The sequence below is a fragment of the Coregonus lavaretus genome (genome assembly GCF_964263955.1).
Source record: "Coregonus lavaretus genome assembly, contig: HAP1_SCAFFOLD_458, whole genome shotgun sequence".
Taxonomy (NCBI): Eukaryota; Metazoa; Chordata; class Actinopteri; order Salmoniformes; family Salmonidae; genus Coregonus; species Coregonus lavaretus.
The window spans coordinates 61,546-88,915 of NW_028156245.1; the positions used below are offsets into that span (position 1 = coordinate 61,546).

Consider the following 27,370-nt stretch of genomic DNA (forward strand, 5'->3'; position numbering starts at 1 on the left):
CATTTCTAACGTAACACGAACACGCCACACACATACACACACATATGGTCAAAGCAACTCTTTGTAAACTTTGCTGTCCCTGATTTGTGCTTCTGTAGAACTACAGCTGATATTTAATATGACCAAGTAAGTAATGATGGTGGTCTTTGACTTTTACTTAACTTGAATTAAGACTTATTCTTAGTCATATTCTTCACAGCAGTCAACACTCACATTTTCTAAGTCCAGGTTTCATTGTGTTCTCTCCACCATGTTCCACACTGTAGTGGTAAGCAGAAGAACAGACAGTCATTGAGTGATACACCAGAACTCACACACACACACACACACACACACACACAAACACACACACACACACACACACACACACACACACACACACACACACACAAACACACACACACACACACACACTAACAGTCAGCATATAACTTTGTGTGTGTCCAGTGTGTGTGTGTCCAGTGAGGGTGTGTGTAACCAGTGTGTGTGTCCTGTGTGTGTGTGTCCAGTGTGTGTCCAGTGTGTGTGTGTGTGTGTGTGTGTGTCTAGTGTGTGTGTGTGTCCAGTGTGTGTGTGTGTGTCAAGTGTGTGTGTCCAGTGTGTGTGTGTGTGTGTCAAGTGTGTGTGTGTCCAGTGTGTGTGTTTGTGTGTGTGTGTGTGTCCAGCGTGTGTGTGTATGTGTCCAATGTGTGTGTCCAGTGTGTGTGAGTGTTTGTGTAAGTCAGCATATAACTTAGTACAATTGGTGTTAAGAATGTTTGTCTTAACTAGCCTGATAACTCCAACATGTCTGATATGAACATTGACATAAACCCTCTACATACTTGAGTTTCTCCAGTCTGCAGTGTGGATCCTCCAGTCTAGCAGAGAGCAGTCTGACTCCTGAGTCTCCTGGGTGATTGTAGCTCAGGTCCAGCTCTCTCAGGTGTGAGGGGTTTGACTTCAGAGCTGAGACCAGTGAAGCACAGCCTTCCTCTGTGACTAGACAGCCTGACAGCCTGCAAAGAGTCAAATCATATTAAAACCGCACTGCTATTCTTTGGTGGTGAAAATAGTGGCAGTATATTTTTTCAACATTTTCAGATACATCAGAGTCCTGAAACCTGCCATATCTATTCATATATTTATATATACACTACCAGTCAAATGTTATTTACAATTTTTTACATTGTAGTATAATAGTGAAGACATCAAAACAATGAAATAACACATATGGAATCATGTAGTAACCAAAAAAGTGTTAAACAAATCAAAACATATTTTATATTTGAGATTCTTCAAATATAATAATAATATAATATGCCGTTTAGCAGACGCTTTTATCCAAAGCGACTTACAGTCATGCATGCATACATTTTTGTGTATGGGTGGTCCTGGGTATCTAACCCACTTCCTTGGCATTACAAGCGCCGTGCTCTACCAGCTGAGCTACAGAGGACCAAATAGCATAATAGAATAATAGTGAAGACATTAAAACTATGAAATAACACATATGGAATCATGTAGTAACCAAAAAAGCGTTAAACAAATGAAAATATATTTTATATTTGAGATTCTTCAAATAGCCACCCTTTGCCTTGATGACAGCTTTGCAAACTCTTGGCATTCTCTCAACCAGCTTCATGAGGTAGTCACCTGGAATGCATTTCAATTAACAGGTGTGCCTTCAGAAAAGTTAATTTGTAGAATTTATTTCCTTCTTAATGCGTTTGAGCCAATCAGTTGTGTTGTGACAAGGAAGGAGGGGTATACAGAAGATAGCCCTAATTGGTAAAAGACTAAGTCCATATTATGGCAAGAACAGCTCAAATAAGCAAAGAGAAACGACAGTCCATCATTACTTTAATAATAATAATAATATGCCATTTAGCAGACGCTTTTATCCAAAGCGACTTACAGTCATGCGTGCAAACATTGTTGTGTATGGGTGGTCCCTGGCGTTACAAGCGCCTTGCTCATGACGGTCAGTCAATACGGAACATTTCAAGAACTTTTAAAGTTTCTTCAAGTGCAGTCGCAAAAAACATCAAGCGCTATGATGAAATTGGCTCTCATGAGGACCACCACAGGAATGGAAGACCCAGAGTTACTTCTGCTGCAGAGGATAAGTTCATTAGAGTTACCAGCCTCAGAAATTGCAGCCCAAATAAATGCTTCACAGAGTTCAAGTCACATACACATCAACATCAACTGTTCAGAGGGGACTGTGTGAATCAGGCCTTCATGGTCGAATTGCTGCAAAGAAACCACTACTAAAGGACACCAATAATAAGAAGAGACCTGCTTGGGCAAAGAAACACGAGCAATGGACATTACACCAGTGGACATTTGTCCTTTGGTCTGGAGTCAAACTTTGAGATTTTTGGTTCCTACCGCCGTGTATTTGTGAGAAGCGGTGTGGGTGAACGGATGATCTCCGCATGTGTATTTCCCACCGTAAAGCATGGAGGAGGAGGTGTTATGGTTTGGAGGTGCTTTGCTGGTGACACTGTCTGTGATTTATTTAGAATTCAAGGCACACTTAACAAGCATGGCTACCACAGCATTCTGCAGCGATACGCCATTCCATCTGGATTGGGCTTAGTGGGACTATCATTTGTTTTTTAACAGGACAATGACTCAACACACCTCTATTTGACCAAGAAGGAGAGTGATTGAGTGCTGCACCAGATGACCTGGCCTCCACAATCACCCGACCTCAACCCAATTGAGATGGTTTGGGATGAGTCGGACGGCAGAGTGAAGGAAAAGCAGCCAACAAGTGCTCAGCATATGTGGGAACTCTTTCAAGACTGTTGGAAAAGCATTCCAGGTGAAGTTGGTTGAGAGAATGCCAAGAGTGTGCAAGCTGTCATCAAGGCAAAGGGTGGTTATTTGAAGAATTTCAAATATAAAATATATTTTCATTTGTTTAACACTTTTTTGGTTACTACATGAATCCAGATGTGTTATTTCACAGTTTTGATGTCTTCACTATTATTCTACAATGTAAAAAATAGTAAAATTAAAGAAAAACCCTTGAATGGGTAGGTGTGTCCAAACCTTTGACTTTTACTGTATATAAATGAATGAATGTATCATTATTAACAGTAAATAACATGTTTTTAAACACTACTAAATTAATCCTTGTGTGTGTGTGTGTGTGTGTGTGTGTGTGTGTGTGTCCATTGTGTGGATGTGTGTGTGTGTCCAGTGTGTGTGTGTCCAGTGTGTGTGTCCAGTGTGTGTGTCCATTGTGCGTGTGTGTGTCCTGTGTGTGTGTGTCCAGTGTGTGTATCCAGTGTGTGTGTGTTCATTGTGTGATACAGGAATACTGACCTCAGAGTCTCCAGTTTACAGTGGGGATACTCCAGTCCAGCAGAGAGCAGCTTCACTCCTGAATCCTTCAGGTCATTGTTACTCAGATCCAGCTCTCTCAGGTGTGAGGGGTTTGACTTCAGAGCTGAGACCAGAGAAGTACAGCCTTCCTCTGTGACTAGACAGCCTGACAGCCTGCAAAGAGTCAAATCATATTAAAACCACACTGCTATTCTTTGGTGGTGAAAATAGTGGCAGTATATGTTTTCAACATTTTCAGATATATCAGTGTCCTGAAACTTAACATATATATTCATAAATGAATGAATGTATCATTATTAGATATGACAAATTATCATAATGTAGCTTGTAGATAGAAACATGTATAGTACAAATATTTGAGTAGACTGACCAGAGCAGTTTAAAAAGCAGTATCAGTCAAAAGACAGACAGTGCGGTATCAGATTTAGATTGTATTGAGTATACAGTCCACACCATATCTATTTTGACAGTGAAGCTAACATTTTAAATGTGGCTCTATACATTTAGGATTTGAGATCAACTGTTTCATATGAGGTGACAGTATATGTCAACTTTTATTTGAGGGTATTGTAATACATATCTGATTCACCATTAGAAATGAAATCACTTTATGTATCTATTCCCACTATTTGAAGAAGTCATAAGTATTTTGACCAATTCACTTATAGTGTATTAAAGTAGTCAAAAGTTTAGTATTTGTGTCACGTTCGTTTAATGAAGGGTCGGACCAAGGCGCAGCGTGATATGCGTACATGTTTATTAACGATAAACACAAGACAAAACAACAAAGGAAACGAAACGTGAAGTCCAAAGGTACAACACAACAAACCTTACACGGAACAATAACCCACAACTAGACAGTGCCAAAAGGCTGCCTAAGTATGATTCCCAATCAGAGACAACGAGTGACAGCTGCCTCTGATTGGGAACCACATCGGCCAACATAGAAATACAAATCTAGAATATTCACACCCTGACCAAACTAGCTAGAGTTCTGTAGGCCAGGGCGTGACAGCACCCCCCCAGCCCCCCCCCCCCCCCCAAAGGTGCGGACTCCGGCCGCACAAACCTGACTGAATAGGGGAGGGTCCGGGTGGGCTTCCAGCATCGGTGGCGGCTCCGGCTCCGGAGTGGAGCAGCTGCCCGGAGCTGGCTTGGGCACCGGTGGGGCGGACTGCTCTGGCTCCAGAGTGGAGCCGCTGACCGGTGCCGGACCAGGCACGGGGGGAACGGGCACGGGCCGTGTCGGACTGGCGATGCGCACCACTGGCTTGGTGCGAGGAGCAGGAACAGGCCGGACTGGCGACGCGCACCACCGGCTTGGTGCGAGGAGCAGGAACAGGCCGGGCCGGACTGGGAACATGCACCACTGGCTTGGTGCGAGGGACAGGGACAGGCCGGGCTGGACTGGCGATGCGCACCACAGGCTTGGTGCGAGGGACAGGAACAGGCCGGGCCGGACTGGCGACGCGCACCACAGGCTTGGTGCGAGGAGCAGGTATGGGACGTACCGGACTGGGAACCGCCGCTGGAGGTCTATGACTGTCTCCGTCCTTTACACTCCGCGCCCCGTCCTCCTCCAGTGAGGACTCCTCCTTGAGCCCCTACGAGTGCAGTGGTCGGGGCTCCTCTCTTTCGCTCCCCGACCACCCTTTTAGCCCCCCCCCAAACTGTTCTTGGGGCTGTCTCTCCTTCTCCACCCTGATCCCTTTCAGGGCCTCCATCTGCCTTGCCAGATCCTCTCTTATCTCCCGCCAAGTCCATACTCTCTGCTCCTCCACCTGTTTCCAGGGTGTCTGCTGCTCCTGGGCACGCTGCTTGGTCCTCGTTTGGTGGATTCTTCTGTCACGTTCGTTTAAAGACGGGTCGGACCAAGGCGCAGCGTGATATGCGTACATGTTTATTAACGATAAACACACGACAAAACAACAAAGGAAACGAAACGTGAAGTCCAAAGGTACAACACAACAAACCTTACACGGAACAAGAACCCACAACTAGACAGTGCCAAAAGGCTGCCTAAGTATGATTCCCAATCAGAGACAACGAGTGACAGCTGCCTCTGATTGGGAACCACATCGGCCAACATAGAAATACAAATCTAGAATATTCACACCCTGACCAAACTAGCTAGAGTTCTGTAGGCCAGGGCGTGACAATGTGGTCCCAAACTCGTTGGTTGCATTTGCAGTTTGTTTTGGTTGTGTTTTGGGTTATGTTTTGTCCAATAGTAACTGAATGGTGGATGATGACTGGATTTATCTTCTGTCTAAGTGAGTAGATAACAGGTTTCTAAACACTACTACAATAATCCTAGTGTGTGTGTGTGTGTGTCCAGTGTGTGTGTGTCCATTGTGTGTGTGTCCAGTGTGTGTGTGTGTCTAGTGTGTATGTGTTTCCAGTGTGTGTGAGTGTGTGTATCCTGTGTGTGTGTCTCCTGTGCGTTTGTGTGTCCAGCGTGTGTGAGTCAAGTGTGTGTTTGTGTGTCCAGTGTGTGTGTGTGTCCAGTGTGTGTGTGTGTGTGTGTGGTGTATCGGGTGTTTGGTGTGTGTGTGTCCAGTGTGTGTCTGTGTCCAGTGTGTGTGTGTGTCCAGTGTGTGTGTCCAGTGTGTGTGTGTGTGTGTCTAGTGTGTATGTGTTTCCAGTGTGTGTGTGTGTCTGTGTCCAGTGTGTGTGTGTCCAGTGTGTGGGTCCAGTGTGTGTGTGTGTGTGTCCAGTGTGTGTGTCCAGTGTGTGTGAGTGTGTCCAGTGTGCGTGTGTGTGTGTATGTGTGTGTGTGCATTTGTGTGTGTGTGTTCTGTGTGTGTACTGATACACGTGCACACACACAGACACACACAAACACACACAAAAACACACACACACACACACACACACTGGACCCACACACACACAAACTGGACCCACACACACACACACACACACACACACACACACACACACAGTCAGTATATAACTTAGTCCAAGTGGTGGTAAGAATGTTTGTCTTAACTAGCCTGATAACTCCAACATGTCTGATATGAACATTGACATAAACCCTCTACATACTTGAGTTTCTCCAGTCTGCAGTGTGGATCCTCCAGTCTAGCAGAGAGCAGTCTGACTCCTGAGTCTCCTGGGTGATTGTAGCTCAGGTCCAGCTCTCTCAGGTGTGAGGGGTTTGACTTCAGAGCTGAGACCAGTGAAGCACAGCCTTCCTCTGTGACTAGACAGCCTGACAGCCTGCAAAGAGTCAAATCATATTAAAACCGCACTGCTATTCTTTGGTGGTGAAAATAGTGGCAGTATATTTTTTCAACATTTTCAGATACATCAGAGTCCTGAAACCTGCCATATCTATTCATATATTTATATATACACTACCAGTCAAATGTTATTTACAATGTTTTACATTGTAGTATAATAGTGAAGACATCAAAACAATGAAATAACACATATGGAATCATGTAGTAACCAAAAAAGTGTTAAACAAATCAAAACATATTTTATATTTCAGATTCTTCAAATTTAATAATATATAATATGCCGTTTAGCAGACGCTTTTATCCAAAGCGACTTACAGTCATGCATGCATACATTTTTGTGAATGGGTGGTGCTGGGTATCTAACCCACTTCCTTGGCATTACAAGCGCCGTGCTCTACCAGCTGAGCTACAGAGGACCAAATAGCATAATAGAATGATAGTGAAGACATTAAAACTATGAAATAACACATATGGAATCATGTAGTAACCAAAAAAGCGTTAAACAAATGAAAATATATTTTATATTTGAGATTCTTCAAATAGCCACCCTTTGCCTTGATGACAGCTTTGCAAACTCTTGGCATTCTCTCAACCAGCTTCATGAGGTAGTCACCTGGAATGCATTTCAATTGACAGGTGTGCCTTCAGAAAAGTTAATTTGTAGAATTTCTTTCCTTCTTAATGCGTTTGAGCCAATCAGTTGTGTTGTGACAAGGTAGGAGGGGTATACAGAAGATAGCCCTAATTGGTAAAAGATTAAGTCCATATTATGGCAAGAACAGCTCAAATAAGCAAAGAGAAACGACAATCCATCATTACTTTAATAATACTAATAATATGCCATTTAGCAGACGCTTTTATCCAAAGCTACTTACAGTCATGCGTGCAAACATTGTTGTGTATGGGTGGTCCCGGGGATCGAACCCACTACCCTGGCGTTACAAGCGCCTTGCTCATGACGGTCAGTCAATACGGAACATTTCAAGAACTTTTAAAGTTTCTTCAAGTGCAGTCGCAAAAAACATCAAGCACTATGATGAAACTGGCTCTCATGAGGACCACCACAGGAATGGAAGACCCAAAGTTACCTCTGCTGCAGAGGATAAGTTCATTAGAGTTACCAGCCTCAGAAATTGCAGCCCAAATAAATGCTTCACAGAGTTCAAGTCAGAGACACATCTCTACATCAACTGTTCAGAGGGGACTGTGTGAATCAGGCCTTCATGGTCGAATTACTGCAAAGAAACCACTACTAAAGGACACCAATAATAATAAGAGACCTGCTTGGGCCAAGAAACACGAGCAATGGACATTAGACCTTTGGTCTGGAGTCCAAATTGGAGATTTTTGGTTCCCACCGCCATGTCTTTGTGAGAAGCGGTGTGGGTGAATGGATGATCTCCGCATGTGTGCCTGGTAAACTATGTGTGCCTGGTAAACACATGTGGATCTGGTGAACAGTTATCACTTGTTGACCAACTACAGGAATACTGACCTCAGAGTCTCCAGTTTACAGTGGGGATTCCCCAGTCCAGCAGAGAGCAGCTTCACTCCTGAATCCTTCAGGTCATTGTTACTCAGATCCAGCTCTCTCAGGTGTGAGGGGTTTGACCTCAGAGCTGAGACCAGAGAAGCACAGCCTTCCTCTGTGACTCCACAGCCTGACAGCCTGTAAAGAGTCAAATCATATTAAAAACACACTGCTATTCTTTGGTGGTGAAAATAGTGGCAGTATATTTTTTCTACATATTCAGATTCATCAGAGTCCTGAAACCTGCCATATCTATTGATTTATGTATATATACAGTACCAGTCAAAAGGTTGAACACACCTACTCATTCAAGTTTTTGTTTTTTTAAAGCTATTTTTTACATTGTAGAATAATAGTGAAGACATCAAAACTATGAAATATCACATATGGAATCATGTAGTAACCAAAAAAGTGTTAAACAAATCAAAATATATTTGAGATTTGAGATTTTTCAAATAGCCACCCTTTGCCTTGATGACAGGTTTGCACACTCTTGGCATTCTCTCAACCAGCTTCATAAGGTAGTCACCTGGAATGCATTTCAATTAACAGGTGTGCTTTCTTAAAAGTTAATTTGTTGAATATATTTCCTTCTTAATGCGTTTGAGCCAATCAGTTGTGTTGTGACAAGGTAGGGGGGTATACAGAAGATAGCCCTATTTGGTAAAAGACCAAGTCCATATTATAGCAATAACAGCTCAAATAAGCAAAGAGAAACGACAGTCCATCATTACTTTAAGACATGACGGTCAGTCAATACGGAACATTTCAAGAACTTTTAAAGTTTCTTCAAGTGCAGTCGCAAAAAATATCAAGCGCTATGATGAAACTGACTCTCATGAGGACCACCACAGGAATGGAAGACCCAAAGTTACCTCTGCTGCAGAGGATAAGTTCATTAGAGTTACCAGCCTCAGAAATTGCAGCCCAAATAAATGCTTCACAGAGTTCAAGTCAGAGACACATCTCTACATCAACTGTTCAGAGGGGACTGTGTGAATCAGGCCTTCATGGTCGAATTGCCTCAAATAAATCACTACTAAAGGACACCGATAAGAAGAAGAGACCTGCTTGGGCCAAGAAACACGAGCAATGGACATTACACCTTTGGTCTGGAGTCCAAATTTGAGATTTTTGGTTCCAACCGCCGTGTCTTTGTGAGAAGCGGTGTGGGTGAATGGATGATCTCCGCATGTGTGCCTGGTACACTATGTGTGCCTGGTAAACACATGTGGATCTGGTGAACAGTTATCACTTGTTGACCAACTACAGGAATACTGACCTCAGAGTCTCCAGTTTACAGTGGGGATTCCCCAGTCCAGCAGAGAGCAGCTTCACTCCTGAATCCTTCAGGTCATTGTTACTCAGATCCAGCTCTCTCAGGTGTGAGGGGTTTGACCTCAGAGCTGAGACCAGAGAATCACAGCCTTCCTCTGTGACTCCACAGCCTGACAGCCTGTAAAGAGTCAAATCATATTAAAAACACACTGCTATTCTTTGGTGGTGAAAATAGTGGCAGTATATTTTTTCTACATATTCAGATTCATCAGAGTCCTGAAACCTGCCATATCTATTGATTTATGTATATATACAGTACGAGTCAAAAGGTTGAACACACCTACTCATTCAAGTTTTTGTTTTTTTAAAGCTATTTTTTACATTGTAGAATAATAGTGAAGACGTCAAAACTATGAAATAACACATATGGAATCATGTAGTAACCAAAAAAGTGTTAAACAAATCAAAATATATTTTATATTTGAGATTTTTCAAATTGCCACCCTTTGCCTTGATGACAGGTTTGCACACTCTTGGCATTCTCTCAACCAGCTTCATAAGGTAGTCACCTGGAATCCATTTCAATTAACAGGTGTGCCTTTTTAAAAGTTAATTTGTTGAATTTATTTCCTTCTTAATGCGTTTGAGCCAATCAGTTGTGCTGTGACAAGGTAGAGGGGTATACAGAAGATAGCCCTATTTGGTAAAAGACCAAGTCCATATTATAGCAATAACAGCTCAAATAAGCAAAGAGAAACGACAGTCCATCATTACTTTAAGACATGACGGTCAGTCAATACGATACATTTCAATAACTTTTAAAGTTTCTTCAAGTGCAGTCGCAAAAAATATCAAGCGCTATGATGAAACTGGCTCTCATGAGGACCACCACAGGAATGGAAGACCCAAAGTTACCTCTGCTGCAGAGGATAAGTTCATTAGAGTTACCAGCCTCAGAAATTGCAGCCCAAATAAATGCTTCACAGAGTTCAAGTCAGAGACACATCTCTACAACAACTGTTCAGAGGGGACTGTGTGAATCAGGCCTTCATGGTCGAATTGCTGCAAAAAACTCACAACTAAAGAACACCAATAATAAAAAGAGACCTGCTTGGGCCAAGAAACACGAGCAATGGACATTAGACCTTTGGTCTGGAGTCCAAATTGGAGATTTTTGGTTCCAACCGCCGTGTCTTTGTGAGAAGCGGTGTGGGAAATGGATGATCTCCGCATGTGTAGTTCCCACCGTAAAGCATGGAGGAGGAGGTGTTATGGTGTAGGGGTGCTTTGCTGGTGACACTGTCTGTGATGTATTTAGAATTCAAGGCACACTTAACCAGGATGGCTACCACAGTATTCTGCAGCGATACGCCATCCCATCTGGTTTGAGCTTAGTGGGACTGTCATTTGTTTTTTAACAGGACAATGACGCAACACAATTCCAGGCTGTGCAAGGGCTATTTGACAAAGAAAGAGAGTGATTGAGTGCTGCATCAGATGACCTGGCCTCCACAATCCCCCGACCTCAACCCAATTGAGATGGTTTGGGATGAGTTGGACCGCAGAGTGAAGGAAAAGCAACTAACAAGTGCTCAGCATATGTGCGAACTCCTTCAAGAATGTTGGAAAAGCATTCCAGGTGAAATTGGTTGAGAGAATACCAAGAGTGTGCAAAGCTGTCATCAAGACAAAGGGTGGCTATTTGAAGAATTTCAAATTTCAAATATATTTTCACTTTTTTGGTTACTACATGATTCCATATGTATTATTTCATAGCTTTAATGTCTTATAGTAAAATAGTAAAAATAAAGAAAAACCTTGAATAATGTCCAAACTTTTGACAGGTAATATATATATATATATATATATATACAGTGAGGGAAAAAAGTATTTGATCCCCTGCTGATTTTGTACGTTTGCCCACTGACAAAGAAATGATCAGTCTATAATTTTAATGGTAGGTTTATTTGGACAGTGAGAGACAGAATAACAACAACAAAAATCAGAAAAACGCATGTCAAAAATGTTATAACTTGATTTGCATTTTAATGAGGGAAATAAGTATTTGACCCCTCTGCAAAACATGACTTAGTACTTGGTGGCAAAACCCTTGTTGGCAATCACAGAGGTCAGACATTTCTTGTATTTGGCCACCAGGTTTGCACACATCTCAGGAGGGATTTTGTCCCACTCCTCTTTGCAGATCTTCTCCAAGTCATTAAGGTTTCGAGGCTGAAGTTTGGCAACTCGAACCTTCAGCTCCCTCCACACATTTTCTATGGGATTAAGGTGTGGAGACTGTCTTGGCCACTCCAGGACCTTAATGGGCTTCTTCTTGAGCCACTCCTTTGTTGCCTTGGCCGTGAGTTTTGGGTCATTGTCATGCTGGAATACCCATCCACGACCCATTTTCAATGCCCTGGCTGAGGGAAGGAGGTTCTCACTCAAGATTTGATGGTACATGGCCCCATCCATCGTCCCTTTGATGCGGTGAAGTTGTCCTGTCCCCTTAGCAGAAAAACACCCCCAAAGCATAATGTTTCCACCTCCATGTTTGACGGTGGGGATGGTGTTCTTGGGGTCATAGGCAGTTTTCCTCCTCCTCCAAACACGGCGAGTTGAGTTGATGCCAAAGAGCTCGATTTTGGTCTCATCTGACCACAAAACTTTCACCCAGTTCTCCTCTGAATCATTCAGATATTCATTGGCAAACTTCAGACGGGCATGTATGTGCTTTCTTGAGCAGGGGGACCTTGCGGGCACTGCAGGATTTCAGTCCTTCACGGCGTAGTGTGTTACCAATTGTTTTCTTGGTGACTATGGTCCCAGCTGCCTTGAGATCATTGACAAGATCCTCCCGTGTAGTTCTGGGCTGATTCCTCACCGTTCTCATGATCATTGCAACTCCACGAGGTGAGATCTTGCATGGAGCCCCAGGCCAAGGGAGATTGACAGTTCTTTTGTCTTTCTTCCATTTGCGAATAATCGCACCAACTGTTGTCACCTTCTCACCAAGCTGCTTGGCGATGGTCTTGTAGCCCATTCCAGCCTTGTGTAGGTCTAAAATCTTGTCCCTGACATCCTTGGAGAGCTCTTTGGTCTTGGCCATGGTGGAGAGTTTGGAATCTGATTGATTGATTGCTTCTGTGGACTGGTGTCTTTTATACAGGTAACAAGCTGAGATTAGGAGAACTCCCTTTAAGAGTGTGCTCCTAATCTCAGCTCGTTACCAGTATAAAAGACACCTGGAAGCCAGACATCTTTCTGATTGAGAGGGGGTCAAATAATTATTTCCCTCATTAAAAAATGCAAATCAATTTATAAAATTTTTTACATGCGTTTTTCTGGATTTTGTTGTTGTTATTCAGTCTCTCACTGTTCAAATAAACCTACCATTAAAATTATAGACTGATCATTTCTTTGTCAGTGGGCAAATGTACAAAATCAGCAGGGGATCAAATACTTTTTTCCCTCACTGTATATATATATATGAATTAATGTATAATAATTAACAGTAGATAACATGTTTCTAAACACTACTAAATTAATAATTGTGTGTGTGTATGTGTCCCGTGTATGTGTCCAGTGTGTGTGTGTGTGTGTGTGGTGTGTGTGTGTCCAGTGTGTGTGTGTCCAGTGTGTGTGTGTGTGTGTGTGTGTGTGTGTGTGTCTGTGTGTGTGTGTCCAGTGTGTGTGTGTGTGTGTGTGTCCAGTGTGTGTTTGTTCATTGAGGAATACTGACCTCAGAGTCTCCAGTTTACAGTGGGGATTCCCCAGTCCAGCAGAGAGCAGCTTCATTCCTGAATCCTTCAGGTCATTGTTACTCAGATCCAGCTCTCTCAGGTGTGAGGGGTTTGACTTCAGAGCTGAGACCAGAGAGGCACAGCCTTCCTCTGTGAATAGACAGCCTGACAGCCTGCAAAGAGTCAAATCATATTAAAACCACACTACTATTCGTTGGTGTTGAGTGATTTTCTTTCTAAGTGGGTAGATAACATGTTTCTAAACACTACTAAAGTAATCCTGATGATGACATGATTGAGAATAATCATGAATGAGAAAGTTACAGAGGCTACAACAAAATATGCTAACCTCTCACCATTACCTTCAAATAACAGGCAACATTCTGTAATGTCACTTAATATGAAACATTCTATCTCAAATCCAAAATGCTGGAGCATAGCACCAAATGTAAAACTGTAAGCTTCACTGTCCAAACACATATAATGTGGACTATGTGTGCCTGGTAAACACATGTGGATCTGGTGAACAGTTATCACTTGTTGACCAACTACAGGAATACTGACTTCAGAGTCTCCAGTTTACAGTGGGGATTCCCCAGTCCAGCAGAGAGCAGCTTCACTCCTGAATCCTTCAGGACATTGTTACTCAGATCCAGCTCTCTCAGGTGTGAGGGGTTTGACTTCAGAGCTGAGACCAGAGAAGCACAGCCTTCCTCTGTGACTCCACAGCCTGACAGCCTGACAAAGAGATCATCATGATTTCAAAAACACACTGTTAATTTAACACCAGTAGTGTAGAAGGACAATGGCAGATGCATTTGGTTTATTCTCTTAAACAACATATAGATTCATCTTCCATCTCCTAGAATTGCATGGTCATATTGTTATACAAATGTGAACACCAATGCACTGATTCAGTAAGTTTTTCAATTTAATATTATATATTATATACATATTATAATACATGTTTTTCTCTAAACTTAATATTTATTCCTGATGATTAGTACTTAAATATAATTGTATTTACTCACAGAGCAGCTCTGGAGGCTTTGACCACTGGCAGCAGCCTCAGAAGACCTTCCTCTGATCTGGAGTATTTCTTTGGGTCAAACACATCCAGCTCCTTTTCTGAAGTCAGCAACACAAAGACCAGAGCTGACCACTGTGCAGGTGACAGTTCTTCTTTTGAGAGACTTCCTGAACTCAGGTAGCTTTGCATCTCCTCCACTAGAGAATGGTCATTCAGTTCATTCAGACAGTGGAACAGATTGATGCACCTCTCTGGAGAGGGATTCTCCCTGATCTTCTCCTTGATATACTTGACTGTTTCTTCATGGCTCTGTGAGCTGCTTCTTGTCTTTGTCAGTAGACCTCGTAAGTGCTTCTGATTGGACTCCAGTGAGAGGCCCAGAAGGAAGCGGAGGAAAAGGTCCAGGTTTCCTGTCTCACTTTGTAAGGCTTTATCCACAGCACTCTTGTAGACGGTAACTTCAGTAACTTGAGGTTCGGCCATTAGATTCTCATTGTTGTTGATGAATGAGAGGAACACATATACAGCAGCCAGAAACTCCTGAATGCTCAGATGCACGAAGCAGTACACCTTGTCCTGGTACAGCACACATTCCTCTTTAAAGAGCTGTGTGCACAATCCTGAGTACACAGAGGCTTCATTGACATCAATGCCAGCCTCCTTCAGGTCTTCTTCATAGAAAATCAGATTGCCCTTCACAAGCTGTTGAAAAGCCAGTTTTCCCAGTGACAGAATGCTCTCTTTATTCCAGTGTGGACCTGTCTCTTCTTTCCCAAGATACTTTTCATTCTTCTGTTTGGTATGAAACACCACAAGGTGTGAGTACATCTCAGTCAGAGTCTTGGGCATCTCTTCTCTCTTATGTTTCAGCATGTGTTCAAGGACTATTGCAGAAATCCAACAGAAGACTGGAATGTGGCACATGATGTGGAGGCTCCTTGATGTCTTTATATGTGAGATGATTCTGCTGGCCAGGTCCTCATCACTGAATCTCTTCCTGAAGTACTCCTCCTTCTGTGGGTCATTGAACCCTCGTACCTCTGTCACCTGGTCAACACACTCTGAAGGGATCTTATTGGCTGCTGCAGGTCGGGTAGTTATCCAGAGGAGAGCAGAGGGAAGCAGATTTCCCTTGATGAGATTTGTCAGCAGAACATCCACTGAGGTTGAGTCTGTGACGTCGAAACAAATCTTGTTCTTCTGGAAGTCTAGGGGCAGTCGGCACTCATCCAGACCATCAAAGATGAACAGAACTTTGTACTTGTCGTAGTTGGAGATTCTTGATTCTTTGGTTTCTATTGAGAATTGATTGAGAAGTTCAATCAACGTGTGTTTTTCCGCTTTCATCAAATTCAGCTCCCGAAAAGGGAATGAAAATACAAATTGGACATCCTGATTTGCTTTTCCTTCAGCCCAGTCCAAAATGAACTTCTGCACAGAGACTGTTTTTCCTATGCCAGCGACTCCCTTTGTCAGCACAGTTCTGATAAGTTTGTCTTGTCCAGTTAAGGGTTTGAAGATGTCGTTACATTTGATAGCAGTCTCTGGTCTTGCTTGTTTCCTGGTTGTTGTCTCAATCTGTCTCAGCTCATGTTCATTATTGACCTCTCCTGTTCCACCCTCTGTGATGTAGAGCTCTGTGTAGATCTTATTGAGAAGTGTTGGGTTTCCTTGTTTAGCGATCCCCTCAAATACACATTGAAACTTCTTCTTTAGATTAGATTTGAGTTCACGTTGGCAAATCATAGCAAGCTCATCTGAATCTAGAAATAACACAGAGGATATTAATATTACCTATGTTTTAATGCCTATAATATTGTAAGACTGTGTTATAACGTTTTTTTCTAATTTATTCTCTTATCTGACAGTATAAATATTTAAAGTGACTGATTATATATTATTATTATTATTATTAGGTATTACTGATGTATCCTCTCTCTCTCTCTCTCTCTCTCTCTCTCTCTCTCTCTCTCTCTCTCTCTCTCTCTCTCTCTCTCTCTCTCTCTCTCTCTCTCTCAACACAACACATCCCTGCTGCTACTTGATGAGGTCACTAGGTGTTGTGTTAAGGCTGCTACAATATAATTGCGTTACACAGCTACTTTAGCTGTACTTTAGCTACAGCTTTTACATATTTGTTCTAAAACAGCATTCAACATGAGGCAGACAGCTCTTACTTTTCTCCAGTGTGTCAGCAAGCTCCTTCTGGTTCATTTTCCTCAGGACGTGCAGTGTGATCTTCAGAGCCCCCTCTCTGGCACTGCTCTCCTGCTTCTCATCTTCAGCATCCACCACTTCCTTATCCTGCTTCTGACTCTCAAAGCCTTCTGGGAGTTCTGGACTAAGAATCCTCTTGAACATCTTCAGCTCGTTCTTCACAAATGTCATAATATTCTCTTCAAGCAACTGAAATAAATCAAGTAAATAAGTTAAGCAAGATAATAATTGCTTTCTCATTAACAAATTAATGAATGATTGACAGATCAACTTTATTTGAGGTAAACAAAAACAAATGTACATAACAGGACCACATACACTGAATATGGAGGCCAGGTCTGTTTGATGACTCTGGGAAGACTGACCACTGAGAATCTCTGACTCTGATCTCTCCTGTTGGTTTCTGTGGACAAAACATGAGATTACATCTCCTCATCCAGGGAGTGCACTCACACACACACACACACACACACACACACACACACACACACACACACACACACACACACACACACACACACACACACACACACAATAAACAAATAAACAAGGAATGTTGTGTTTGATTAATATTGTTTTAGGACTATGAAAATGGAAAAAAGGATTAACCTATGGATTATGAAAACAACAAAAAGAAATGGGAAAATGGGAGAGGAGAAATGCCTGGAGACAGTGTTGTTTAACTCACTGACCATGACCCATGAGTTCTTCTTACCTTTGTTCACTAGAAAAGTCTCCCTCTCTAAACCCTAAAGGTTGATCCATAGACTGGTCACTCTTCATGGACACACAGCTGGGTACAGGGGAGGCTGGTCTCTCCTGTTTGATTGGGCTTCAACACAACAGAGACAAACATTACGTCTCTCATCTACTCTGAGCTCAGATGGGGAAACATAAGAAGAGTTTCTTTACAAATCGCTATATTTCCATTTTCAGAAAGTTCGTAAATTAGCTTTTATTGTTGAAAGAAATTATAAAAGAAATGGGTGTGTTTTTTTAAATTAAAATCACTTGATGGTTTATTTCAGATAATGCTGTTCTTTTGCCAAATGGTATATATCTGTCTCACTCTCAGAGAAATAAGTAGTACTGCTAGGTTTTACACAGTAATAATATATCTGCCTCACTCTCAGAGAAATAAGTAGTACTGCTAGGTTCTACACAGTAATAATATATATCTGTCTCACTCTCAGAGAAATAAGTAGTACTGCTAGGTTTTACACGGTAATAATATATATATATATCTGTCTCACTCAGAGAAATAAGTAGTACTGCTAGGTTTTACACAGTAATAATATATATATATCTACCTCACTCTCAGAGAAATAGTACAGCTAGGTTTAACACAGTCAAATGTAACAAATAACTACATTTTAAATAAAAAATTAAATACAGTAATATGAGATCTGTACGTAAAACATTACATTTTAGTCATTTAGCGGATGTTCTTATACAGGGCCCAGTCTCACAAAAGCATCTTAAGGCTAAGTGTATTGTTAGAACATTCGCAGGAGCATCATAGTGTATTGTTAGAACATTCATAGGAGAATCATAGTGTATTGTTAGAACATTCATAGGAGCATCAAAGTGTATTGTTAGAACATTCATAGGAGCATCGGAGTGTATTACTAGAACATTCATAGGAGCATCATAGTGTATTGTTAGAACATTCGTAGGAGCATCATAGTGTATTGTTAGAATATTCATAGGAGCATCATAGTGTATTGTTAGAACATTCATAGGAGCATCATAGAGTATATATAGAACATTCGTAGGAGCATCATAGTGTATTGTTAGAACATTCGTAGGAGCATTGTAAAATCTCTGAGCTGTTTCAAAAAACCATTGTTATTAACGTTGCACTTGAAAACGCTCATAATCTAACGCCTGCCTCAGACCACTCGTAGAAAGACTAAGTGAGATGTGAATCGTTAGAAACTTGTTTTGCCCTCCTGTCTCACTTTAAACACAGAAGATCTCCCCTAAACATAGAATCACATAGTTTATCTGTCTCTCTGTGATGCTGATCAATTCAGAACAAAGTTGACTACAAATACAAAGTTGCAAATGTCTTTGCAATTGATGCAAACAAGGACGTATAAAATGATGCTTCAAATGAAAACCGAGATGACTGCTTTAAAATATAAACAGTAGGCTATAGGCCTATTTCAATCATATTGAAATACATTTAATGTTTAATTAATTGAGTTTTATTTTGCTACTTGTAGGCTACTGTCTGTAATTTGTCTCAATATATTTCATGATATATAGCCTAACATGTGCCCAATGATGTGCCGAATCTGTGATTTAGTGCATTTTTATTGTGTAAGCATTAGAATAAACTACCTCAATATTTGCAGCCGTAGGCAGTAATATCATTCTAGAAGCTGATCTGTGGTCAGTATTGTGAAATAATTATAATGTTAAGGAAAGATTTGAATGGAGAAAGCTGATCCAAGAGCAACGCTCCCTTTCTTTCGATCCTATCAGTATTGATACATGCTCCACCGGATGTGATACTTTGTCGTGCTGCTGATCCAGTTTCTACTGGTCTGCCTGCGGATCTGGAACTCTGACCTGTTCAACAGACGTGCAACCTTGTCCCAAACCTGCTGTTTTGACCCTCTCTCTCTCTCTCTCCCTCTCTCTCTTTACCACACCTGCTGTCTCGACCTCTGAATGCTCGGCTATGAAAAGCCAACTGACATTTACTCCTGAGGTGCTGACGTGTTGCACCCTCAATAACCACAGTTTGACCCTGCTAGTCATCTATGAAAATTTTAAAATCTTGAAAAACTATCTGAACTTAATGGCCATATCCTCTTATAATCTCCCCCTAGCATCTTCTCTAGGTTTCTTCCTAGGTTCCTGCCTTTCTAGGGAGTTTTTCCTAGCCACCGTGCTTCTACATCTGCATTGCTTGCTCTTTGGGGTTTTAGACTGGGTTTCTATATAAGCACTTGGAGACAACTGCTGATGTTAAAAATGTATTCTGGGAACGCATATGAAGCAGACCAGGCCAGGGTTTGGGGTTTGGAAGTCAATGAGAGGTAAAAATGACTTCCTTAGTTTTAAATTTGGAAAATGTTCTGTCTTAAGTAGTTTAACAAACTGACACATGTTAGTCAAAAACAACTTTATATCGAAGGAGTGCCTTTGATTTGATGGCCTGCACCTGTGCAGTTCGGCACAAGACGACCATTAGACCCAATGACGTATTTCTGTGCATGAGCTTAAAATCGAATCAAATTGTATTTCTAACATGCGCCGAATACAACAGTGGTACACTTTACCGTGAAATGCTTACTTATGAGCCCTTCCCCAACAATGCAGTTAAAAAGTCACAAAAATTAGCTAAATAAAAAAAGGAAATAGTAACATAATAAAATAACAATAATGAGGCTATAAGGAGAACCAGTACTGAGTCAATGTCCAGGGGTACCAGGTAGTTGAGTTAATAACTAGACTATATACAAGGAGTACCAGTACTGAGTCAACGTGCAGGGTACCAGGTAGTTGAGGTAATAACTAGACTATATACAAGGAGTACCAGTACTGAGTCAACGTGCAGGGTACCAGGAAGTTGAGGTAGTAATGAGGCTATAAGGAGTACCGAGACAATGTGCAGGGGTACCAGGAAGTTGAGGTAATTGAGGTAATATGTACATGTAGGTAGGGGTAAAAGTGACTAGGCAATCAGGACAGAGATTTCATCTCTTCATACAGGGAGTGCACACACACACACTGACAGACACACACACACACACACACAAAAACACACACACACACACACACACACACAGGGAGTGTTGTGTTTATTTAATATTGTTTTAGGACTATGAAAATGGAAAAAAGGATTAGCCTATGGATTATGAAAACAACCAAAATAAATGGGAAAATGGGAGAGGAGAAATGACTAGAGACAGTGTTGTTTAACTCACTGACCATGACCCATGAGTTCTTCTTACCTTTGTTCAGTAGAAAAGTCTCCCTCTCTAAACCCTAAAGGATGATCCATAGACTGGTCACTCTTCATGGACACACAGCTGGGTACAGGGGAGGCTGGTCTCTCCTGCTTGATTGGGCTTCAACACAACAGAGACAAACATTACGTCTCTCATCTACTCTGAACTCAGATGGGGTAACATAAGAAGAGTTTCATTCCAAAATGCTATATATCCATTTTCAGAAATGTTCGTAAATTAGCTTTTATTGTTTAAAGAAATTATGAAAGAGATTGGTGTGTTTTTTCACTATCTAATCATGGCATGGGATTGTTCAATGACAGACATGTATTTGTTTAAATCTATCACTTGATGGTTTCATTTCAGAGAGACAAATAATCATGTTTTTTTGCACAATGCTATATATCTGCCTCACTCTCAGAGAAATAAGTAGTACTGCTAGGTTTTACACAGTCAAATGTGGCCGACCGGCTCGATTAGGTCTTATGTAGCAAAATTTGAAATTGTGTTTTTTACATTGGATAAAAGTAGAGACTCAGCTAGAAAAAGGTATATCATACACTACAGTTGAGGAACAATGGGAAAGTAATTCTGCTTTGAAAGATGATAAACTTGTAACCTCAATTTTGAGAAAATGGTCTTTCAAAGTTTTGGTACACCTACTGGAGATCTCTTCTTTATCTACAGTGGTGTTACTTTGGCAGATAATGTCACCCATCTAAATAGTATATATATATATATATATATATAGTTAACTAAATGTATGGTGCTTTTGGTTTATGTCAGTTTCATTGTTTGTTATGCTATAAATGGTTATTTTATGGTTGTAAGTGGTAAAATGAACTAGAAAATGTCATATTTTGCAATTCTGAGTAATTACTACTTTAGTAAGGATATACTTTATTCAGTACTACTGCAGCTGCTAAATAATTCCAATAGATGGAAGCATTAGACCACGAATGACATTTCAGAAGATTCGTTTAGTTTTCTCCCTGGATACACCACCACTCCCCCTCACAGGAAAACTCCTGCACACGCTTTTTACTGTCCCTTTCCACACTGCTAACGCAAGAGGAACGACTGAAAAAGCATTTAACAGATTACTGTGAAATAATATAATGATGATTCATGTTTATTATTACCTGTTTTTATGCTCATGTTTTGAAATTATTCTTCATTACTATAACGATTATCAATAAGCCTGAACATTAATTTAGTCACCTCTGGTTGAGAAAAACATATTTTCCTAGTACATTCATTGTCAGATTCATCAACCAGCAGCGAGCACTCTGCCTTCTAGCACAAGTGAGGGGCATGTTGAGGTACATTTGCTAACCGGGAGGGTTGCACGATCTAATTTATTGGCGGGCTGGAAGACGCACTCTTGTCTTATCTATTCCGAGGTTGTTTAATCGTAATATTAGATATTTAAAAATGCATGTATCCTAGGGTTGAGGTTGGAGCATCTGACTAGTGATTATTTACCCGGGGTTCAACACCTGCTATAGTCACAATTTAATTGCTCTTCCAAAAGCATCACAGGCCTAATACGAGATATATAGCTAGCTAAAGTAATGAGTGACCATTTCAGAAAATCATGGGACATATAGTATTTGGTTGCATGCTATTTTATGTTAATCATATTGCTGCTTGTAGCCTATAACTGATGCTTCGTGGTCTTATGCTGCAATCTATTGGAAATATTTAGCTATTAAAAGTTATTAATTCACGTACAGACGTTGGTGAGGCAGCTGAGAAATAAAGTGTATTAGATCAGTCTCAATCCTGCCCCACGCCAATTGCTGGACTTTCACACAGAGTTTACTAGGTCACCCAATTCAAACCACATTTTAAAAATAAAACAAATGTGTCTTATTTATCAAGTGTTCTGTCTTGCAATTATACATATAATAAAATAACAACAAAATAATCAAAACACTATTTAATAGTATAATTGTATTTACTAAGATAATATTATTACTAAAATAATTTCTAAAAGTGTTCTAGGCTACCCTACCCTAGAATTAGGGGTTAGGGTTATGGCTAAAATAGGTTATAAGTAGGGTAAGAGTTTCTGTATAGCACTTTGTGACATCTACTGGTGTAAAAAGGGCTTTATAAATACATTTCATTGATTGTTAGGTTCAGGGTTTTTATGGCAAAAAACAGTATGGGTTTATAGCACTCTTGCGCCTCCCTTTGGCCATCTGTGGGTACTACATAACTCATTCATTATATTTTTTACATTTTTACATATTTAGCAGATGCTCTTATCCAGAGCGACTTACAGTTAGTGAGTGCATACATTATCATACTGGCCCCCCGTGGGAAACGAACCCACAACCCTGGCGTTGCAAGCGCCATGCTGTACCAACTGAGCTACATGACACTTGCTAGGCTCATAATCTGAGGTAGCAACTGTGTCAGATCTACAAATCTATTAGCTAGACCACCCGATTAGACAACAATCACCCCATTATATCCATTTGGTTTGCAACTCAGTGAACCTGTGCAGCATTCGCTCAATTTGATGCTTATGAACGAATATTTCGATGCATATCAAATTACCCAGCAGCCATTTAGAAACAACAAGTCATCAGAAAAATGGTTATTTCTTAATTAAAAAATGTCTTCTGGCTGTTTAAAATCGGCCACATCTTGAAAAAGAGGACAGGGACATGCGTTTTGTTTAGATTGTATACTTTTTTCTTAAAACAAATATGTTTAACCATGACCAGAAAATGTTTAACGTTTGATGGCTATCAGCCAGCCATCGCCTCTTATGCAGTTTCTCACTTCACTTTGCGCCAGACAACACCTCTTAGAATGTGGCTCACCACAACATGTACTCAGGTTAACAGTGAGCGCGCTCACCAAGTAACCGTAACCTTGTTAATAATAAGTTACCTGAGGTAAACCTACAGGGTTAACGCTCACCAAGTAGCCGTAACCTTGTTAATAATAAGTTACCTGAGGTAAACCTACAGGGTTAACGCAGGCAGGTCTCATTGATAACAATAGTGAAGCTGGCATTGTGACGCAGAACAATGGACTGGGAATGAACGTTCTGAAGGCGAGTCGGTGTCACGGAGCTCAATAGAACTAATAGGAGCTGGTAGGGTGAAAAATGCCCTAAAATAAGGCTTGTTTTTTCGCGATTACTTCATAACCAGGGACAGAAGGTAATATTATGAAACTGGGCTCCATGGCGGATGCAATGAACTACCGTATTTTCCGCACTATAAGGCGCACCGGATTATAAGGCGCACCTTCAATGACTGGCTTATTTTAGAACTGTTTTCATATATAGGGCGCACCGGATTATAAGGCGCATAGAATAGAAGACAGTCAAACGATTGACTGGGGTTGCGTTATGCATCCACTAGATGGAGCTGAGCTAAAGGGAATGTCAACAAAACAGTCAGATAAAGTCAAACTTTATTAACATTTACATTTTACATTTTAGTCATTTAGCAGACGCTCTTATCCAGAGCGACTTACAGTTAGTGCATACATTATTTTTTATACCCCCCGTGGGAATTGAACCCACAGCCCTGGTGTTGCAAACACCATGCTCTACCAACTGAGCTACATCCCTGCCGGCAATTCCCTCCCCTACCCTGGACGACGCTGGGCCAATTGTGCGCCGCCCCATGGGTCTCCCGGTCGCGGCCAGCTACGACAGAGCCTGGATTAAGCGTTCTGACAACACCGTTCACTCCCATGGTAACGTTGTTCAAACGTTAATGTGCATATTAACAATATCTCCCAGCCTTGCTCACTCTTCTCCCAAACGTGGAGGGGAACTTTTCCCTGATTCAGTAAACACGTAGTAAAAGAAACAGTCTGATACCACTAAATCAAACGTTAGTGCATAACTCAACATTGTTCAGTTACGTATAACACGTAAAGCTCACTTTTTCAGTTCATTCCCCGTCCACGAATCCCTCGAATTCTTCTTCTTCAGTGTCCGAATTGAACAGTTGGGCGACTACGGCATCCAACCTGCCCGGCTCCCTCTCGTCATTATCCGAGTCAGTGTCGCTGCTGTTGCCTGGCAGTTTAGAGATTATTTTTGAGATTATTTTTGAGATTATTATTTAAATGGCATATTATTATTCCTGCCTTTGTGAAAGCTTGGACCACAGTTGAGACTGATATATCAACCCATTGATTCATTAATGTTGAATTCTCTCGCTGCTGCTCTATTCCCATATTCTACTGCGTGACCGAAAGCCTTGAGCTTGAACTCTGCGTCGTAAGCGTGTCTCTTGAAAGCTGCCATTTTGGGGTCTTTATACACAGACAAGTGGTGTGGGACTGTGAGTAAGCACAGTACCAGTGTTTACTGACAACGGTAGCCGTAATGCTGCAAGCGGTGCGGCTTTGTAGTTTACCAGTCGTACTGAAACATTTCATTATTATTAAATTGTTTTTATTGGTTTTTCATACTGAAACATTTTGACAGAGCGCCTTGAGCGGCGTGTAAAACCAGCATGGATCAACCAATTAACCAATTGATCCATATATAAGGCGCTCCGGATTATAAGGCGCACTGTCGTTTTTGGAGAAAATTAAAGGCTTTTAAGTGCGCCTTATAGTGCGGAAAATACGGTAATGTTGTTGTAAAAAACGTTGTAAAAAATGTAACTTGAGGCGCCCCGAAAATAATACTCAAAAAGTTCAGTCCTTGGACACAGAGGGGTTAAACACTAAAGTTACCGTCCATCTAGTGAAGAGAGGAGAACCGGACAGAGGGATGGTAGGTAGCCAGCATCCGTCAACGAGAGAGGGAGAAGCCCTCCACGGTATTTAACAGGTGGAAGAAACAACCAGGGAGCTCCATCGGTCCACAAGAAATGCAGGCAGCCGGTGATGATGTAGTGGTAGCTAGGATAACTAGGATGCTGCTGGTAAAGAGTAGCTAGCTTAGCTAGCTGTACCGACTAGCTTGGCTAGCTAGCAGGTCGTTCGTCTGTCCCTCGAGGATGATGACGAATCCGGTGAACCACAAGATGAAACAAGGATAGCGAGTGAAAAGGATCTGGCTACACTCATACTGTCACTGACCATTACGCAAAAAAAGCAAATTGAACAATAAACTTCGGTGTCTCAACACTGTAACGAACTCCATCGTTGTTCCCCAACATCACCTCAGCCCACTCTGCGCGTAACTGGACAATATGCTTGGCGCCAAACCGTACGTGGACGCGGACAGTTCTGTACGGGGACGCGGACAGTTTCAGCACCGGACATGAGCAGTGCCACACAATAAACTAAAAGCAGTCTTTAAAGTCGGGTACATTAGTAATATTCTTTTTTTATTATGTCAAACAAAATAAAATCGTTTTTTAAAACAATATTTTGAGATCTGGGCACGTATCCAAAAAGCGTCTCAGAGTAGTAAAATTGGTACTCTCTCTCCCCAGATAGACTCATTTAATACTGGGTCGTTACAATATTTTGAGATCTGGGCCCATATCCAAAAAGCGTCTCAGAGTAGAAAATGTGTCGTATAAGTGCTGAGAATAAAGCAGTTTTAGTCCTACTCTTATGGGTATAAATTAAAGCTATGCATGAAGCCTCTTTATTCATAAGTGTCCCACCTAGTTGGCAGATATTTAGGACACCTCATGAGCTGTCCTAACCAGTTAAGAGGTACCAGCAGGTGTCTTGATAATAGAAACATGCAGTGAGTCAGTGGTTCCTGTGCAACATGTAATTGCTTTGGAGCAGTGGTGACCTGTCATTCAGGGCAGAGCCCCACCTGTTTAGCAGATGCTCTTACCCAGAGCGATTTACAGTACATTTTACATTTACATTTTAGTCATTTAGCAGACGCTCTTATCCAGAGCGACTTACAGTTAGTGAATACATTATTTATTTTTTATACTGGCCCCCCGTGTGAATCAAACCCACAACCCTGGCGTTGCAAACGCTATGCTCTATCAACTGAGCTACATCCCTGCCGGCCATTCCCTCCCCTACCCTGGACGACACTGGGCCAATTGTGCGCCGCCCATGAGTCTCCCGGTCGCGGCCGGCTGTGACAGAGCCTGGATTCGAACCAGGATCTCTAGTGGCACAGTTAGCACTGCCATGCAGTGCCTTAGACCACTGCGCCACTCAGGAGCTATGTAAGTGCATTCATCTTAAGATAGCTAGGTGAGACAACCAGATAATACAGTCAAATATACAGGATACGAACATTCAATTTCAGCTAAACAATGGATATATAGCGTTTTGCAATAAAAATAATAATAATGATATACATCTAAAATCTATTAATTAAACATCTGAGAACAGTAATATTGAAGGTACCCATAAGCAACCATTTCTGATTATTGTGGAAATAGCATTTAGAAAATAAACTCTTAATAATTCTTAAACAAAATTGTCATCTCACCTCTTAGCTTTGGTGTCATGTTCCCCAGAGAGACTCATTTTAGAGGCAGGGCCCCCTTCCTCTCTCTCCCCAGAGAGACTCATTTTAGACCACTGACCCCTAAACAGAGATCCAACATGTTGGTTGTAGTTAACACAGTAATTCTTGAATGTGAATTGTTATCATTTATTAATTATCTCTTACAAAACATTTACTAACAGACATATCGAAACAGTCAGGCGATTTAATGCAATCACATGAATATGTAGTTGTGACATCTCTTCCCCATGGCCATGTCACACACTTATTTGTATTCATTAAAAGTTGCCATTTATTTTCTTGGAATCTGTTCTTTTCTAAACATATCTGAGAATGTAGACAGAAGGGCTAAAACGGGCTTGATTGATCTGGGGGGGATCAGTGATCTATACAGAAAGGTTTTTTGCAACAATTAAGAGATGTTATATTATTTAAAGTAGGCTAGGTTATAATGTATAACAGTTTTTTTGTTGTTGTGTAACGCAGATCAAGGTCTATACCTCAGCAAGTGGCGACCCGTCATTCAGGGCAGGTGGCCTTTCCAGTTTTGCATGTTATTGTGGCATTAATACATCAGTTTGCTAACAATGTAAAAAAT

The 27,370-nt window shown here is 41.3% G+C and overlaps 1 protein-coding gene across 1 annotated transcript; it reads right to left on the bottom strand.

Annotated features, from left to right (window-relative positions):
* Positions 1 to 1,381: 1,381 nt before the first annotated feature.
* Positions 1,382 to 26,841, bottom strand: LOC311126561 (NLR family CARD domain-containing protein 3-like; the record flags this gene model as incomplete). Its single annotated transcript, XM_084200554.1, has 7 exons — positions 26,755 to 26,841; positions 17,099 to 17,215; positions 16,702 to 16,786; positions 16,344 to 16,572; positions 14,168 to 15,929; positions 3,315 to 3,492; positions 1,382 to 1,393 (listed from the first exon to the last, which is right to left on the bottom strand). Exons 1-7 carry the CDS (start codon positions 26,835 to 26,837, stop codon positions 1,382 to 1,384), a joined length of 2,466 nt encoding a protein of 821 aa, XP_084056680.1. The 5' UTR covers positions 26,838 to 26,841.
* Between the last annotated feature and the right edge of the window lie 529 nt (positions 26,842 to 27,370).